This window comes from Peromyscus californicus, unplaced genomic scaffold (assembly GCF_007827085.1).
Source record: "Peromyscus californicus insignis strain IS unplaced genomic scaffold, ASM782708v3 Scaffold_12__1_contigs__length_115047231, whole genome shotgun sequence".
NCBI lineage: Eukaryota > Metazoa > Chordata > Mammalia > Rodentia > Cricetidae > Peromyscus > Peromyscus californicus.
Window position 1 is genome coordinate 4,366,636 of NW_026294413.1, and position 17,220 is coordinate 4,383,855.

Genomic DNA, 17,220 nt, shown 5'->3' on the forward strand with positions numbered 1-17,220 from the left:
TTGTAGGGCTCATTCCTTCACCGTATTGGGATTATCTCTGGTGTTGAAGTGAGGGTGTGTGTGTGTGTGTGTGTGTGTGTGGTGCCACCAGTACAGGGATCGTACAATGAGTGTGCTCTCCCACTTTGATCCAGGCATTCTCTCAGGTTTCAGTTTCCAATGCTGTCATGTGTAGTTCACCAGGCATTAGAAACAACTATATATTCCCTGAAAGGTACAGCTATTGCACTTTGAAATCAAACGTATAAATTTGAAAAAGATTTTGAACAAATGGTGCAGTATCTTATTGCCTAATTAACTTTAAAATTCATTTCCCTAAGCGTCTCAGTCTTCAGAGATAAGATTATAATTGGCTTTTCCCAATTAGATTTATCCCACACTCCATTATTTTCCATTATACACGCTGGTTCCACCTCCTGCCACAATTTATAGCATTCCAAACCAGCACTCAAAAAAGTCACACTTGGAGTTGGTAAGTAGCAACATCCCAAGCTGAGAACACGAACACACCACCAACTCTACTCTCTTGGCTGGGACCTGGGAATTTTCCATGAGACTCTGGAGGATCTGGCAATGACTCTTTCCGTATCCTGAGTAGTCCTTCCTGAATGAAGATAGCCTCATGTTGAGTCTGTCTAGGGCTTCAAGGAACTAGAATCTTTGGAGGACAGAAATTGATGGGTAGAGTTTATCATATGCATCACTGGATATTTACCCAAACATATGCATGATGTAGGAGTGAACTCTAATGTCAAGGATGGATTTGGGTGATACTGACATGTCGGTGTGGGGTAACTGACTTACACAGTACCTCAGTCTGGTTCAGGACACTGATGTGGAGGCCGTGGGTGTGGTGCCAGGTGATGTACTGGAACTCTCTATACTTCCATTCAGTTTCTGTGGGATTCTAAAACTGCTTCAGAAGGTAAGGTAATTTTAGAGACCGTTGACTCTTCTGGGCTTCTGCTGATGCCTGACACTGTCCCTGAGCACCCTCTGGACATTGTTTAGGACTGAATCCTACAGTGCTGAGGACTGCTCTCGGTCCCTTCATCTGTCTTCCTGCTCTCTCTTGATCGTTTATGCTTGCACGTTCATCCATGCCACACTCCTGTGACGTGCTATCTGCCACTAAACTCTGAACCCCTCACTTTAGTCCTTTAAGTTCGCTTACCACTGGAGCTCCTCTTGTTCCCTTACCACAACTGATGCTATCACTGAGCCTGATCTCTGAAGCAAACCAAAGTTCTCATCTTCCTGGAAATCCTAAACCAAATATTTCAAGACTTGACCCTTATGGAAGCGTGGAAAACCATCCTATGAAACAGTAACACTGACAAGAGTTGTAACCGACATCCACATGGTGGAATCACCCCACTAACAATGGGTAGCCATGCTCTGCAGGTAACAGGATCGTATGCTGCATCCGACAGTGTGCTTTTCAGAGGACCCAAACTACAAACGGCTGTTTCTATCACAAGAACACTTCAATATTACAGTCTTGTTTTCCTCTTGTCTTTGGCTGCCAGGGAACTCAGTAAATGGGAGGACTTTGTTTTTTTTAAAAAAAAAAAACAGGATTGTTTGACATACATTGTGACTAATAACTTACTTTCCTATTATCTTTCCTTTGTCTTTATTTCCTAGCCAGTAGGTGATGTACACATTTTGCAAGCTCTCCTCTGCCACAAGACACTGAAAACTGAGAATACATTTTATATGACAATTTCACTCCCAGCACGAATGTCTCTGGCTTTGCAATTTAAGATGAATTTATCTATCTATCTATCTATCTATCAATCTATCTATCTATCTATGTTTTTCGAGGCAAGGTTTCTCAGTGTAGTTTTTGGAGCCTGTCCTGGAACTCACTTTGTAGACCTCAAACTCACAGAGATTCACTTGCCTCTGCCTCCCAAGTGCTGGGATTAAAGGCGTGCACCACCACTGCCCAACTGAATTTATTATTATTAATGTATGTGTGTGCGTGTGGGCATTTGTGTATGATGTATGAGTTCAGGCAATGCCATGGTAACGTGGGGTCAGAGAACAGTTTTGGGAGCTGGCTTCCACGCTGGGTTCCAAGGATTGAACTTCGGCCATCAGGCTTGTGGAGCGCATTGGTTACTTCCTGTTACTGTGATAAACACTATGACCAAACACAACTAATGGAAATCTAGAGTTTATTTAGCTTTTGGTTCTAGGGGGGTCCATAATGGCAGGAGAGGCATGGCAGCAGATGGCTAGAGCAGGAAGCTGAGAGATCACATCACCAACTGCAAACAGGAAGTGTAGAGGAAACCGGAGATAGGATGAGTCTGTGGACTTGCAGTCTGCTCCTAGTGAAATACCTCCTCCCCAGCACAGCTGTAGCACCTCCTCAAGCAGTGCTACAAACTGGGGACCAGGTGTTCAAATACCTGAGTCTTGGGCTACATTTCTCAGTCAAATTGTCACAGGCAGCAAGTGTTTTTACTTTGCTGGCTCTAGCTTTGAAGTTTATTCACACTGTGTCTTCCTCCCACCATTTGATACAGACTTAGGTCACACAAAATCAGGGAATACAACAATGCAGATGTTAGTTCAATTCAAACATAACTAAAAATAACCCATCATGCAATTAATTCTCAAGGCACCTGAAAATTACCCCAGTATTCGCCATATTGTTATTTCTACTACAACTGCATGTGTTCATTTTCCTTGGACTGATTATTATGTCTGGGGGGCAAAAATGGAAGGATAATTTGATATGGATGAAGACTTTTCTCTTCATAGGACAGTACATGAATCTGTTGGGATTGGATTTTTTTTAATTTTTGTTTTCATGTGATGGTGAAAGTAGAGTAGCTAATCAAGGAGAGTAGCTAATCACTCCCTTTGGTTTCAACACATCTGTTGTTAGTGCCAGGGTAAACTTAGCTTTTCCCATGTGGCAATAGAGGGTATATGCCACATCATTTTTTAGTTAGGGTCTTTTAACAATATTTAATTACCAAAAAAGATGCTTTATATTTATTAAGTGTGTTGTGAAAAAAATAAAATAAAGGAACACATGGATGAAGAATAAAAGCAAGCACTGGCAGGTGGAGTGGAAGCTCCTTGTGGGCAAAGAAGCAGCCATGTTCTGGAACACCTGTTAGAGAACACGCATTCCTCTCCATGTCGGAGTTTCCAGACTGTTAGAGGCTTTTATCATTCCTGGGAACACGTTATTTAAAGCCGAGCCCCCTTGAAGGGCCTCTGTTGAACCGGCCCCAAGAATTCTAGGCTCCTGGATGCCCTCCTGTTTGCCAACTGTTTGTCTTTACTATCCACATAGAAAAGAGGCCGAGAATTTCATGGCCAAGTTCCACCCTTCTCTGGGCAGGGTGGAATTACATAATTTGAAAAGGCCAGTGTGTATGTTCAAGATCCCCACAATAAGAATCAAGATACCAAGATGGTGTGCTGGGCTTCGCCATAAGCATGGGGAACCTCAGTTTGAACCCCAGAAGCCACCTAAAAAAAGCTGGGTATGGTAGTGTGCTATAGTAGTTGGTGCTGGAGAGGCAGAGAAAGGTAGATCTCTGGGTTTCACTCAACAGTTATCTGGTCTCATTGGTGCAATCCAGGCCAAAAAGACCTGTCTAAAGAATGTGAATGGCTTCCTGAGGGTGACACCAGGGTTACAGGTGCATCTGTATACACAAGAACAACACACACACACACACACACACATGACACCAGGGTTACAGGTGCATCCATATACACAAGAACAACACACACACACACACACACACACACACACACACACACACACATGACACCAGGGTTACAGGTACATCCATATACACAAGAACAACACACACACACACACACACACACACACACACACACACACACACACACGACACCAGGGTTACAGGTGCATCCATATACACAAGAACAACACACACACACACACACACACACACACACACACAGATTTAAAAAAAGTTTTGCAAGATTATGATAGCATTCAATAGCCTCAGCCTTCCTAGGAGTGGGACCATTTATGACCACACAAGTGGGACTCCTGACACTGGATTCTGCAGCTGCGTTCTTAGTCCTTGTTTCTGAACAAATAAATGAGTTATATTAGAATTGTAATTTTTTGTAGAAATGATGGAGATGGCTTATATTTCTGCTGTCTGGTACCCAGTATTCAACACGTAGCCAGTGTCAATTGCAGTCTGGCTAGTGCTAAGAGCCACCATACTTTCTTCATTTCAATGGCTATCAATTTAAATAGCTTCGTGGGAGGCAATGTAGTCAGTGGCTGCCATATTGGACAGAGCTACCGACTGAATCAGCCAAGCTAAAAGCAAGAGAAAACAGTTCTATTAAGAAAGGACTTGGGAAAGCAAACAAGGTCTTTCCCCTTAACTGGATCAGTGGGAGCAGCTAGGCTTGCCAGTTAGTACAGTGCACCTTCTAAACTCACACATGGAACAAGAAGTTTCTTTAAGCTACAAAACTGTGAAACTTGGAGGAGATCCCTGTCTTCAGAATCTCCCAAGGCAGAGTTCCCAAGGCAATAGAGAAGTCATCGAAGTCACCCAATCGTCTTTAGAAGAGGGTGACTAGGTATCTACATTGTTTGGTTCTATACATTTTACCTTTGCTGATACTTTTTTCATAGGCCAAGGACATGTTAAAATGTCAAGACAGTATTGTTCAGGAGGGAGGTCTGCAAAGCACTGTTAGTCACTATTGTTTAAAGGGACATTAGAAACTGCGCATCTAAAATAAAATGTATTCTTTGCTACTATCCGAAATTCCTTTGAGAAGATGAACTATTACTTTAGATTCCCTGTAGGATCACATTTCCTCAATGAAGATTACTGCCAGCCTGACTTAAAGATGTCTGCCTCAGCCTTTCCCAAGAGGCCTGTGTCCTGTCTCCCCAGCTTGGTTTTAGCAGCCCAGTTTTCTGCCTGGCAGCTCGGAGGGGCTGACGCTAACACTAACCACCTCACTGTCCTGATTTAAAGTTTGAGCTGAGACTATGCCTTGTTGCCAATGATATTTATGAAAAACAAAACAGTCATCTAAAAATATTATACAATGAATACTGCTGTATGGGTGAACAAGTTTTGTTTCATATTTTTATTTTATTTTAGTCATGAGTCATGACCTGAGGTCCCAGCATGCATGTGCAGGGAAGGCACACACTATTTCTTCCCAGTAGGTTAATTTACAAATTTAAATTTTAAAAAACAGGCAGGCAGATGAGACTTGGACATTTTCAGTATTTGAGATGACCGTATGTGCCTCTGTTTCTATGGCCTGCACAGGGCTAAACTACAGAGCAACCCATGAGGTGCAAGAGCTGGATGAGGTAGATTCAACGTGAGCATAAGAAGTAGTAAGTGGGGTAAAGGTGATTTAAAAGTGCTGATTAGTCAAAGGTGACGGCTCTCGCCTTACAACCTTGGCATGTAGCAAGCTGAGGTGTAGGACAGGAGCAAGTCTGAGGCCAACCTGGGCTACAATGTGAGAGAGACCCTGAGAAACATAGCTCCGCCACTGGCAGCCATGTGACCTTCAGTGTGAACAGACTTGTCTCCTCAGAAGCATCAGGCTGTGTATCCTGTGTCTGTGCCGTGTCCACCTCTGTGCAGACAGTAAAGATGAGGCTGTTTCTAGAATGGGGAGTCGGGCCAACTTCCCTTTCTGGTTTCACTAGTACCTGGTTTCCTGCAAGTCAGGCACAAAACACAGTCACTGTACAACTGTAAATATGAAGCACAAGGAAATCTTGGGCAGCTGCACCTTTGAAATAGGAAGATCTTATACTAAACATAAAATCAAGCAAGCCAAGTGTGACCTGAAGTTTCCAGAACAAGCCTCATCACCGTGAAGGATTCTATAATACGGCTGGTGGTCAGAACTTCTGAATGTGGAGGCTTGGAGTGTTGCAGATACAAAACCAAAATGTTCTGTTGTCTTTAGCCCCCTTGACAGTTGGTCACTGCCCATCTCTGTTTGAGTCAACGTCTATCCCTGTGACTAGTAGGTAACCATCATGTCCTAATAGACGACTAGCTTCCACTAACCCAATGTCATCAGTCTCGGAGGCCTACTGTGGTGGTATTGTATTCCCCCAAATATTGTGCACCCTAATAAATTTATCTGGGGGCAGAGAACAGACAGCCACTAGATACAGAGGCTAGAAAATGGTGGCACTCATGTCTTTAATCCTAGCATTCCAGAGACAGAAATCCATCTGTTCAAGGATACAGCCAAGTATGGTGACTCACGCCTTTAATCCCAGACAGTGACGGCAGAAAGAGAAAGATATATAAGGCGTGAAGACCAGAAACTAGAAGCTTTTAGCTGGTTAAGCTTCAGGCTTTCGAGCAGCAGTTCAGCTGAGAGCCATTGGGATGAGGACACAGAAGCTTCCAGTCTGAGGAAACAAGACCAGCTGAGAAGCTGGCCAGGTGAGGTTAGCTGTGGCTTGTTCTATCCCTCTGATCTTCCAGTGTTCACCCCAATACCTGGCTCAGGTTTGATTTTATTAATTAGAACTTTTAAGATTCCTGCAACAGCCTACTGCAGGCAGACAGTCCCCAACTGCTGTAAGCCGCCAAGCTGATGCTCCCACAACGGATGTGAAGCCAGTCTTGACCTACAGTCATGAAACTGCTACCTAGTGAAAAATGGTATTTGGGGTCATCTGTGCTCCCAACCTAATGGCCCATAGTTGGCTTCGGTATAATCTCTGAAGTGTGAGGGTTGCTTTTTTGCAAGGACACAAATGATCACCCATGTTTTCCTTCTAATACACATGTGCTGAACAAGCCCTTCTGTATTAAATCTCTCAAGCAGTCTGCCCTTCATCTTTTTGTAGGTTAGCAAGTCTTGAAGGCATTCTCAAGAGGTAACGAGAAGATCATGTTTTAGGGAAGTATGTGAAGAATGCAACAATGCATCAGTGTACCTAGGAGATGCAATTCTCCTAAAATCCAATGCTTAATGAATTGGGGGAGAGTGTGCGAGCAAAAGCCTTTGAGATACCATGGAAAGTGTAGGCCGTCCAAGTGATCTTGTGTGACAAATTTTTCATTTGTCACATGCTTTATTAGTATTTACACAATCACAGAGCTACTTTAAGAAGAGGGTCCATGGCTTCTCCTGGGACTCTGTGACAACCAACATCTTTGGCCTTGTAGGTCCTAGAGGTCATCAGGGCTTGATACTGGGTGACTCCTGATTCCTCCAGCCAGGTATCTTTTTGTTCATGCAACTCTAAGAAACAGTAAATGCAAAACTGATAGAGTATCAGAGCACTCCTTTTTGGCCTCAGATATTCTCCCACCTAAAGGAAGAATCTGATGAAAGTATACCTTCTAAACAGTTCAAATGAGACTATAAAGCTAGTCCACAGATGAGTATGAAAATATAGGCATTTTCTTGAAATAGTGACATTCTGCCCACAGTGCCTCTGTTATGTTCATTCAAATCATTCTTATACTCTGAAACAATGAAGCTTCTCATCTGGTGGAATGCTGCCAGGGAGTTTGAAGAGCACATAACCAAAGGCAGCCTTTAAGTTGGCAGGGGAATGAATGGCTGCCTTATCAGCACAGCTGAGGCTGTAGACAATCAATAGCAACGGTCAGCTCGCAGGGCCTCATATACAAGCTGGCCTTCCAGCCCCACAGGACAGCAACCTCCGGCTTCTGGCACCTTCAGACCACATGATCTGACAACAAAGACAGCCTCCTGGCGTCGTGGGTGGACACTGAAGACCTCCAATGGTGCTGGCAGGACCATAAGACAGCTGCCAGTTAATTTGAATTACCGAGAATCCTGCCAGGTTTCAAGTTGACCAGCTATCATTAAGATAAAGAAAATACTTAGAATGTATTTATGCTGATTCCAAACCTTCTTGTGTTATTTTAAAGGCCATGAAAACGATCAATCAGCCTTCCTTCTTATGGAATGAACCCTTGATTAGTTTGGTTCAAAGGGTTCTGGATGAAGAGTATTTGGTCTTGTTATGTGGCAGTGTTCTGCTTTTGTATATAACAAATACATCTCCCACGTGGAAGCAACCAACAAGCCAGAGTTTCATTAAATAAATTTATTTGTTAAAATAATTTAACTCCAAATACAACTGTTGAATTTGCATTGAGTTATAACTACAATTCATGTTTCAATTGAAATGTTGGGGCTTACTCGACATTGTTACAAAACAATAAACTGTTGTTCAATTTTAAATGGTCAGTTGTATTAGAGTTCAACAATTAACTGTGAACTGTATCTCTGGGAACCCCCAAATCAATAATGGTAAGTCTGTTTTCAAAATCTCCTGCAGCCATTCTAGAAACCCTGATGGAGGATTAACGGATGCACAAGGACAAGTTAAACAGAAGGACCCCACAGTCTTTAACATCTGATTGGCTGAGGAGACAATTAAAGCTTAACCAGTGCTAACAGGGGGCTACTGATGGAGAACTGGGAAACCAAACAAACCCACAAGCAGCAGACAAAGCAGCTTCACATTCACCAGCAACACTCACACTGGAAAGCACAGAGCAGACGCCCTTGGGCGACACGCGGACGCAAGCATCAGTAGTTTTAGCACAGAGAGTGACGGCAGCTGCAGTGATCGGGTCAGACCCCAACTCTACAAAGCAAAGGGTGGGAGCATCAGAGCACCTTTCAGTGGTGGAGGAAAGACCCAGAAGGCTCCCCAGCACATGCTGGCTTGTCTCACGAAAGCTCACGGTGGAAAGGCATCAGTTACCATCACTACCACAGCGTAAAAGAACCCACAAGTTACACTTTAAAAGAAATAAATCTGAAAAAAAAAAAAACCTGCCTTTTGATAAATGTTTAAGAAAAAAATCAAAGAAAACTTGGTAATAGCTAAAGAAAAAGTGGGTCTTTGGGTCAAACCATAATATTCTTAAGGCATGTGAGAACAAACTTTCATTTATCTAGTTCCTAGGTGGATCAGGGCTTTGAAGAAATGGCAGGTGGAGCCACTAGTTCTCCTCTGCGGCCTGCTGTTCCACACGCCAGTGAGTGTCGTGGTCCTGTCCTTGGGCTCTGATTCCCATCTTGGCAAACATCATGCACAGCAGTCAACAGAGAGAGGGCACAGCAGAGTCTGTGTTGGGGAAGTGATGCCTGGGCACTATGAAGGACCGGTGCAAACACCTGGCCTTAGGAACGCCTCTCAGGAAAGCCTGCCTGAGTGTACGACAAACACTTCCACCTCACACCTTGCCAGGCTTCTCACACGTTACCCTTTTCCTGTCTGCATGGTCATCCATGATGTGAAACTGTGAACCGGTATAGCTGCTTCGAATACGCAATATCATAAACTGCTATTCATTATGGGAGTTTAACAATCAGAACTAGTCTCACAAGTTAGAGGCCTCAGGCCAATGCACTACCATTTCTATTTCAGTAGATAAAACATACTCCTTGAATCTGATTTCTCCATATGTCTGAGTCAAATAGCTTTCATATGATGAACTTTGTTCCAAGAAAACTGGTTAGAACTTTTTGCCCTATGAATGCAGTGCCTCCTAACTGGAGAAAATGACAGTGAAGATAAAAACATTCAGACTCCCTAACACCATGACCTGGTTTCACCCACGTTACTTGTTTATTTATTTGTTTTTCTCACATATGACAAACACCACTGACCTTTTTTTTTCTCTATCTTCTAAGCTTAAAGCCAGTTACTAAAACACTTGCGGGGGGTGGGGGTGGGGGTGGGGGTGGGGGTTCAATGGCTTATAAGAGACTAATAATTTAAAAACGCTTTCTTATACATTATGTTCTGTAGTATAGATTCTCAGTAGAGGCAATGATCTCTGAATTGTGCCAAATTCTTAGGAATAAACACACATGCACACACAAACACACACTCTTCTCTCAGTTACACACATAAGACTAGGCAGTTACTTGCACAAGACTGTGGAACCAGGAAGGTGTGGGTGCCAAGTATGTCCAGGCTCAGCAGCACTGAGTCGGAAGGCCTAATGATCTCCAGAGGTGGGCTCAGGTGTTCGCCAGCACTTATATCTCCTCAAGTGAGGCGAGAACTCTTCTACATTGATCGTGAAACTCCTGAATAGATTTTTTCCTGTGCCATTACTCATGCAAATGATAAACACTCCACGGCTATGGAAACCAAAAATGCTGAGCTTCAGCACCCTTTCAGAACAAAAGCTTCAGTCTAGATGTATGGGCCACTTCAGTAATCAGGGCAGAACAGGTACAAGAAACCCTTCCACGATCCTCCAGGGAAGGGAGATGAAAAGGTCTTGTCCCCTTCCATTCCACTCTATAGTAATTTATATTCTACTTTTAAGCCCAAATTACTTCACAGATTATTCAATCTGTTTTTGTTTTGTTTTATGCCTACAATAAAGCTCTGTTACAGCAAATTGGATTTCCAAAGCAGGTGAGCCAAGGGTCACATTGCAACCATAGCCCTTAAAGGCTGCTTTCATGAACACACACACACAATGTCAAATATTTGTACTGTTCTGTGAGGTGTCTGCAAACGGGAACGTGTGGATGTAACATGGCTTCATTTTCCTTCCACGATGGTTCTGGTTAATCGACTCGTTAGTAAGGCTAGGCAACCTCTCCATCTCAGTTGCTTCCTTTTTGCTCAGTACATAGACATCCCTGCTCCATTAAGAGAGGGTGGGTGTGCGCTTTCAACTCTCATGAGCCCTCATAGAGGCTATTTCCTGTGGCAAAGCAGGTGATTCAACAATTTCTAAAGCCAGACTGGATTTCATACAGCCTTGTTCTGACTTTTACTCTACCGAGGATTGATAGGTAAGTGGATTTCATGTCACAAATTAGGAAAACACCGACAATTAAGCATCAGTTTGAACAACAGAAGTGTGTCAGCTGAGCAGACTCTCCCTGCAGGGCTGTTGGCAGGCAGCTGTTCACCTGGTGGGGTACACTGGCTGGAAGGCCCATCAACTCACGACTTCAGCACGCTTGTAGGAAAATATTTCTCCTTTACCTTTTTTTTTTAAAGACAACAAAATATTTTAATTGTTAGTGGTTATAGGAATTCCTCTGGTTTTTCTCTCCTGATTATTTTTAATTAACACAACAGTGGCGTCTGCCAACTCAGTGGCAGTACCATCATCACTTCAAATGAGATCACCCTGAAGCTCAGCGGTGTGCCTTCAGGTTGCAGATGCACAGAAGACTCAGGACAGTGGTGGAAACTGCAGTCACTGGACCCACAGGGACTCAGAGGCATCAACTGACCATCCAGCCTGAGGGCTGCGGTGCACTGTGGATTCACACCACCCACCCTACAAACCGCGATGGGGTAGACAGGTTGCTGGTGCCTACGAGTCCAGACAAGTCCTGTCCAGGACAGCCATGTTCGATGCTATTGTATGTTACAGGCAGAACAGCACGGGTCGTCCTTGTCAGGCTGAGCGGCATAGTTCATCTGCCTCACAATTTCTGCAAAGAGTTCGTCCACCATGGTTTTACTCTTAGCAGAAGTCTCCATAAAGGGGCAGCCCCACTCTTCGGCCAAGGCACGGCCTTCATTAGAGGACACTTCTCTCTCACTCTCCAGGTCCACCTTGTTTCCCACCAGGATGACTGGCACCTTCTCATACCTGAAAGAGCACACATATTGCAGCAGTTAGCAGGCAGGAGAAACAGACTCTTTTTTTATAGTGCAGTATAAACGGTCTCTTTAGCCACATGAAAAATGACTTGCACCAGTTGGCTTGGCATCCACCTAGGGCATTCTGAAACTGTTCTCAGAGGGGATCATAAACGGACTTTTCAAACGATGTTTTCAATTAATCAATTATGTATCTTGTCCAGATACACTTGGGGAATCGTCTCAGCTTCTTGGACGGACTTCTCTTAATTTAAGGCTCTCTGTTCCATGAGATACTTGCTCAGAACTTGAGCAAGTCATTCGATCACGGCTTTACTGCTAACATCGTTGCCAGTATTTCACTCTACTCTACAAGAACACGAAACAAATCATGTTCTAAATAGCTCCTGAGCACAACGAAGAAAATGAAAGCCAAAACTGAAATAGAGTTCATCAAGATCAGAAGCATCACATAGAAGCACACCCTACTTCCTCAGCCAGCAGAAAGAAAAAGTGAAATTTTTTTACAGTTAAGGATTAAAAATTTTAGTCATTAGCTTTATGAGATGTTGCCTCTCTTTCTTCTGACCTAGAACTTTGAAACCAACAAATGATAAGAAAAGAATAGAGAAACAGAGGTCCCAAGTCACACTGGCACCCAATAATTCTTCTTACAGCGGGTGCTCCACAAAGAGCAGGACAGGAAACCTGTCAGAAGACAGAAACACGCAGCGCTGCTCAGTGTTTATGTACCAGGTTAGTTCCAAGTTCTCGTGCTGTTTTTTGAGACAGGCCCTCACTATGTAGCCCTGGCTGGCCTGGAACTCTATACAGACCAGGCTCAGGCTGGCTTTGAACTCATAAGCAATCTGTCTGCCACTGCCTCCCAAGTACTGAGATTAAAGGCATGTACCACCACTCCCAGCCTTTCATCTTAAAAGTTACTTCAAAGCTTTTTTGTTGTTTTGTTTCTGTGATTTTAGTATAAATCAGTGCCATGTATATGTTTGGCAAGACTGTATGGAGGTCTTACACGATCTGACCAAAGACAGCTAACCTTCCAAAGAGAGAAGCAGGCAAGACCCCACTGAGGCACAACTCCCACAGCATATTTGGAAATGGAATTATGGGTAGGTTCCCCCACATAATATCTATACAATTTCACTGTTCTGTCAAGATGGTTCTTCCTACTTACCCTAAAGCCAAGTGTCTCCCCACTGGACACCTATGTTTCCTTTGGCAAGAGAGCAAGTTAATGGCCTAAGTGAGGGTCCATTCCAGGCAGCAACACACAAGAGCAACAGGAAAGTAAGTGGGAGCACCCGGTGTGGTGCTCACGCCAGCAGTCCCAGCACTAAGGAGACAGGCTGGAGGACTATTTAGTCTGAGGCTAGCACAGCTACACAGCTAGACCCTGTCTCATAAAATAAGAGGGCTGGGGAGACCGTGCAGTCAGTAAGGTGCTTGATTGCAAGCAGTAAGAACCCAAACTGAATCCCTAGAACCCACGTAAAGAGCCAGGCACAGCTGCACATGCTTCTAATCTCAGCTCTGGGGAGCCAGTGAAGGGAGGATTCCTGGGGCTCAATGGCCAGCCAGTCTAGCTTAACTACAGGACAATGAGAGACCGTTTCAAAGATGGACGGCACTCTTCAGGATGATGTGCAAGGTTGTCCTCTGGTCTCCATACATACAGGAACATGCAAAAACACACATACATGTACAAAAAAAGTAAGGCTAAAAGAGTGGGACAACATCAAGGTGTTTCTTCCGGGAACATAAGGGCAGCTCTGATCTGCATCAAAGTAGCCTGGATGAACTCTGGCACACTGTCCCCGTGGCCTCTGCACACGACACAGGGACTAACACCTTCTAGTTCAGGACTCTTGCACACACACACTGGCCTCTGGGGGCAGAGATGATAATGAAGCTGCAGTACAAAGACCCATTTACCAATTTACCAGCCACGGTCCACATGAGCTTTACCTGGGGACTGAGCAGCCTGACTGTGAGATGATACTGCTGACCATGTCAGATGTCAGTTTCTAATCTGTTCTATCCACGAGGATGCCTCTGCACTTCCCTTTCCTTCTTGCTTGTTAATGGAGCGACTTAGGAAAGGTAACAAGGAAAGCTTACTGAGCTGGAGTTGACACCTAACCAGCCAGTGCTAAAGCAGTTCCTCCTGACGCTGGGCTGGGGAAAGCACACACGAGCAGGAAGGTCAGGACTCCAAGGTCACCCTCAGTCACACGGTGAAGCAGTGGCCAGCCAGCCTGAGGTAGACTGCAAACAAACAGTTTCTGTTTTATTAGATAAGAGAAAACATCTTAAGGAAGATTTTAAGGCTTAAATACAATGCTATATCCTACTTTACACTTAAGAGAGACATACTTTTAGTTGAAATGTACAAGATCTAATAGAATATGTGGATTTTTCAAAACGTACAAACATATCCAGATAACAGCAGCAGGCTGATACATGTGCCTTCTAGTCTGGAGGTTCAAAGTTACAACAGACAGGGTAGGCCAGCCTGCCAACGCCGCCTCGCCTTGACCAGGCTGACAGCCAAGTGCCTGGCACTGCTCTGCAGTCAATGCTCAAATGGGCAGGCAGACACGGGGCCTCATGTAGTGGGGTCCAATGGCTACTAGTCCATGTAGTAATAAGGGTGAAAATCCAGGCAATGTCAGAGAACCTTGTACCTCTACTAACTGAACTGCCAATAGTCTTTCCAGCCACCAGGGTGTTAAAGATGCTAGAGAAATGCAGATTAATAACCTGAACAAGAAACTTGACACAAAAAACAAAAACAAAAAATGTGTATTTCCAAATACCGGATGGTAATGGATTTTATCTCTCTGTTAACACTAAAATTTGGGACAGTGGAAAATATTATAAACTATGGTTTGGATGGAGCTTTCCCTCCTGTCCATGAAAGGCTGCAGGGCTGAGCACAGCATTTCCTGATATCTGAGTCTCATCTCTTTGTTGGTAAAATGGAGTTCAAGTATCTGCTCCCTCTTAGTGCAACGGAGCCGCCAAACAGGCCAGATGAGCCAGTTCAGGGATCCAGATTAGATAGGATGGGACGGTGCCCGCCCCCTCCTGCAGTGCCCATCCTGCAGTGCCCACCCCCTCCATCCTGCAGTGCCCGCCCCCTCCTGCTGTCCCCACCCCCTCCTGCTGTCCCCATCCCCTCCTGCAGTGCCCTCCCCCTCCATCCTGCAGTGCCCACCCCCTCCTGCTGTCTCCACCCCCTCCATCCTGCAGTGCCCTCCCCCTCCATCCTGCAGTGCCCACCCCCTCCATCCTGCAGTGCCCGCCCCCTCCTGCTGTCCCCACCCCCTCCTGCTGTCTCCACCCCCTCCATCCTGCAGTGCCCACCCCCTCCTGCTGTCCCCACCCCCTCCTGCTGTCCCCATCCCCTCCTGCAGTGCCCACCCCCTCCTGCTGTCCCCACCCCCCCTGCAGTGTCCACACCCTCCTGCAGTGCCCACCCCCTCCATCCTGCAGTGCCCACACCCTCCTGCAGTGCCCACACCCTCCTGCAGTGCCCACACCCTCCATCCTGCAGTGCCCACACCCTCCTGCAGTGCCCACGCCCTCCTGCAGTGCCCACACCCTCCATCCTGCAGTGCCCACACCCTCCATCCTGCAGTGCCCACACCCTCCTGCTGTCCCCACTTATGTTAGACCAAGCTTGGCAGAAGACAGTGTTGAGTTCAGAAATCAAGAGATGGAGAGATCTGCTGAGGAAAACCAAACTGTGCCAAGGGGTTAGGGTTGTGAGGTAGACACAGACAAGAGAGAGGGAGCAAAAGCAGCACCATGAAGCAACCAGACACGCCTGATCCCTCTCTGTCTCTTGCTAAGGGTCAGAACAAGAAGCAAGACAAGCAGAAATGAAATCTCCAAACACAGGGCCTTAGAGAAGATACTAACAGTAGCCGGAAAGGGCTGGGACGACAGGGAGGGTCCTCCATGGAAAGGTAAGACCTGGAAGAGCTGGGTCTCCTTGGGACGCAGATGAAAAGACAAGGGAAAGAGGCAAAGCCTTGGGCTGACAGGCCACAGCAAACTGGTCTGTCTACTGCTCTGGCAATATGGTGTGTTTAAGAAAAAACAACACAACTCCCAAACCAGACCAAGACTTTAGCCTCAGAAGCAACTCTAGCTAATTATATGACTTAGATCAATATAATACAGTCTCTGAAGTCCCTGTTTGTTGGACTAGGTCTAAAGCATTCTTAAACCTGAAAGTTAAAAATCACATCACACATGGTAGACCAACCCACAATCAACACCTACACATTACCAGGTTAATGGCTGAGTGCTTGGCACTGTTCTGAGAACACAAGCAGGCTGATCTTTAGAAGAGATATTAAAGTGCACTTGAAGGGTGGAGTCAATAAGGATGAGAAAGTCTTAGGAGATCTTGTGGGACCAGAGTACTGAGCAGCTACTGTTAGTGTATCCTGACTCTAGCGGGAAGGATGCATCCAGGAGCCATACAGCAATCCTATCTACAGACAGCGCATGGGATGCTTTAACTTGTGATACCTAGGGCTGCCCTCAGGAATTCTACTGTGCAGTGTAGAAGAGTTGTGGTGTATAATCAGTAGTACTTTGGGTCATACACTGTCGTCCATTCAACCTATTTATTTGCTAAGAGCCTATTACATCCTAGACACTACTGTGCCCACTTACGATGCACAAGAGACAAAGACATCCACCCTCATGCTGATTATAGCCTAGCAGAGGGAACAGGTGCTAACAAAAAAGATAGTAAGTCCAGATTAGTGAGAGACAGAAGAGCCAGACCAGAGAGCATGCTGGGGCACAGGCGCCATCCTAAGAAAGATAGTGCAGGCCTCACTGGGAAAGTGGCATGTGATATCAAGTGAAGGGGTAAGGCATCTGTCACTTAAACATCAGGGAAAGTGAGACATGGACTAGATGTTCAGAGTCTGTTGGTTCAATAAATAGCAAATGGTTTGTGGGATCCATCAGTAGGACCCCTTCCATCCCTATGCAGTCCTGCAATACAGGTCACACACTTCATCTGAGAAACAGAACTGACCTCATAAGACAGACAGCATTTACAGCAGGGTCAGCTTTATTATTTAGGAGAGCTAGACACTTTGCCAGCAGTGACAGCAGTTACTTTCATGTTTGATTTTCATCACAGCCCTGTGGGTTTTCCTCATTTCTCCCCTTTCCAAAGCATACCATTTGGGAAGAAGTTGAAAATGCAAAATTCCAAAACTGCTCTATTTATGAATCACTCTTAACCTGATCATAGGTGGGACACCACAGTCAGGGTCAGAAGGTAGCTGATATGGCTCAAATTATTTTTGTCTGTAGACTGTGGAAAACATTTGTCTTACTATTTATTAACATGAATTTACATGCTGTTTGTTATATTCATGAGTGTGATTATATAATGTATGAATAAATAAACTAGCTCTTTTAAGCAGCTGTGCTTAATGGATTCCACAAAGCATTGCTTAGCTGTAGAACACTGATGGGCTCCTCAATGAGGCAGCTATGTAAATACCAATGGTTCAGAAGCATTG

The 17,220-nt window shown here is 44.9% G+C and overlaps 1 protein-coding gene across 2 annotated transcripts in view; it reads right to left on the reverse strand.

The window, feature by feature from the left end:
- Positions 1-1,567: 1,567 nt before the first annotated feature.
- Positions 1,568-17,220, reverse strand: part of Rap2a (RAP2A, member of RAS oncogene family) — a 38,087-nt gene continuing 22,434 nt past the window's right edge. Inside the window, exons 2-3 of one of the 2 annotated variants that reach the window (XM_052732452.1) lie at positions 13,781-13,927; positions 11,540-11,651 (exon numbers count right to left, since the gene is read on the reverse strand). In XM_052732452.1, the coding sequence (XP_052588412.1) occupies positions 13,798-13,927 (130 nt within the window). In that variant the 3' untranslated portion in view covers positions 11,540-11,651; positions 13,781-13,797. Of the gene's footprint in view, positions 11,652-13,780; positions 13,928-17,220 lie in introns of both variants that reach the window. The other variant, XM_052732451.1, reaches the window with a different exon arrangement.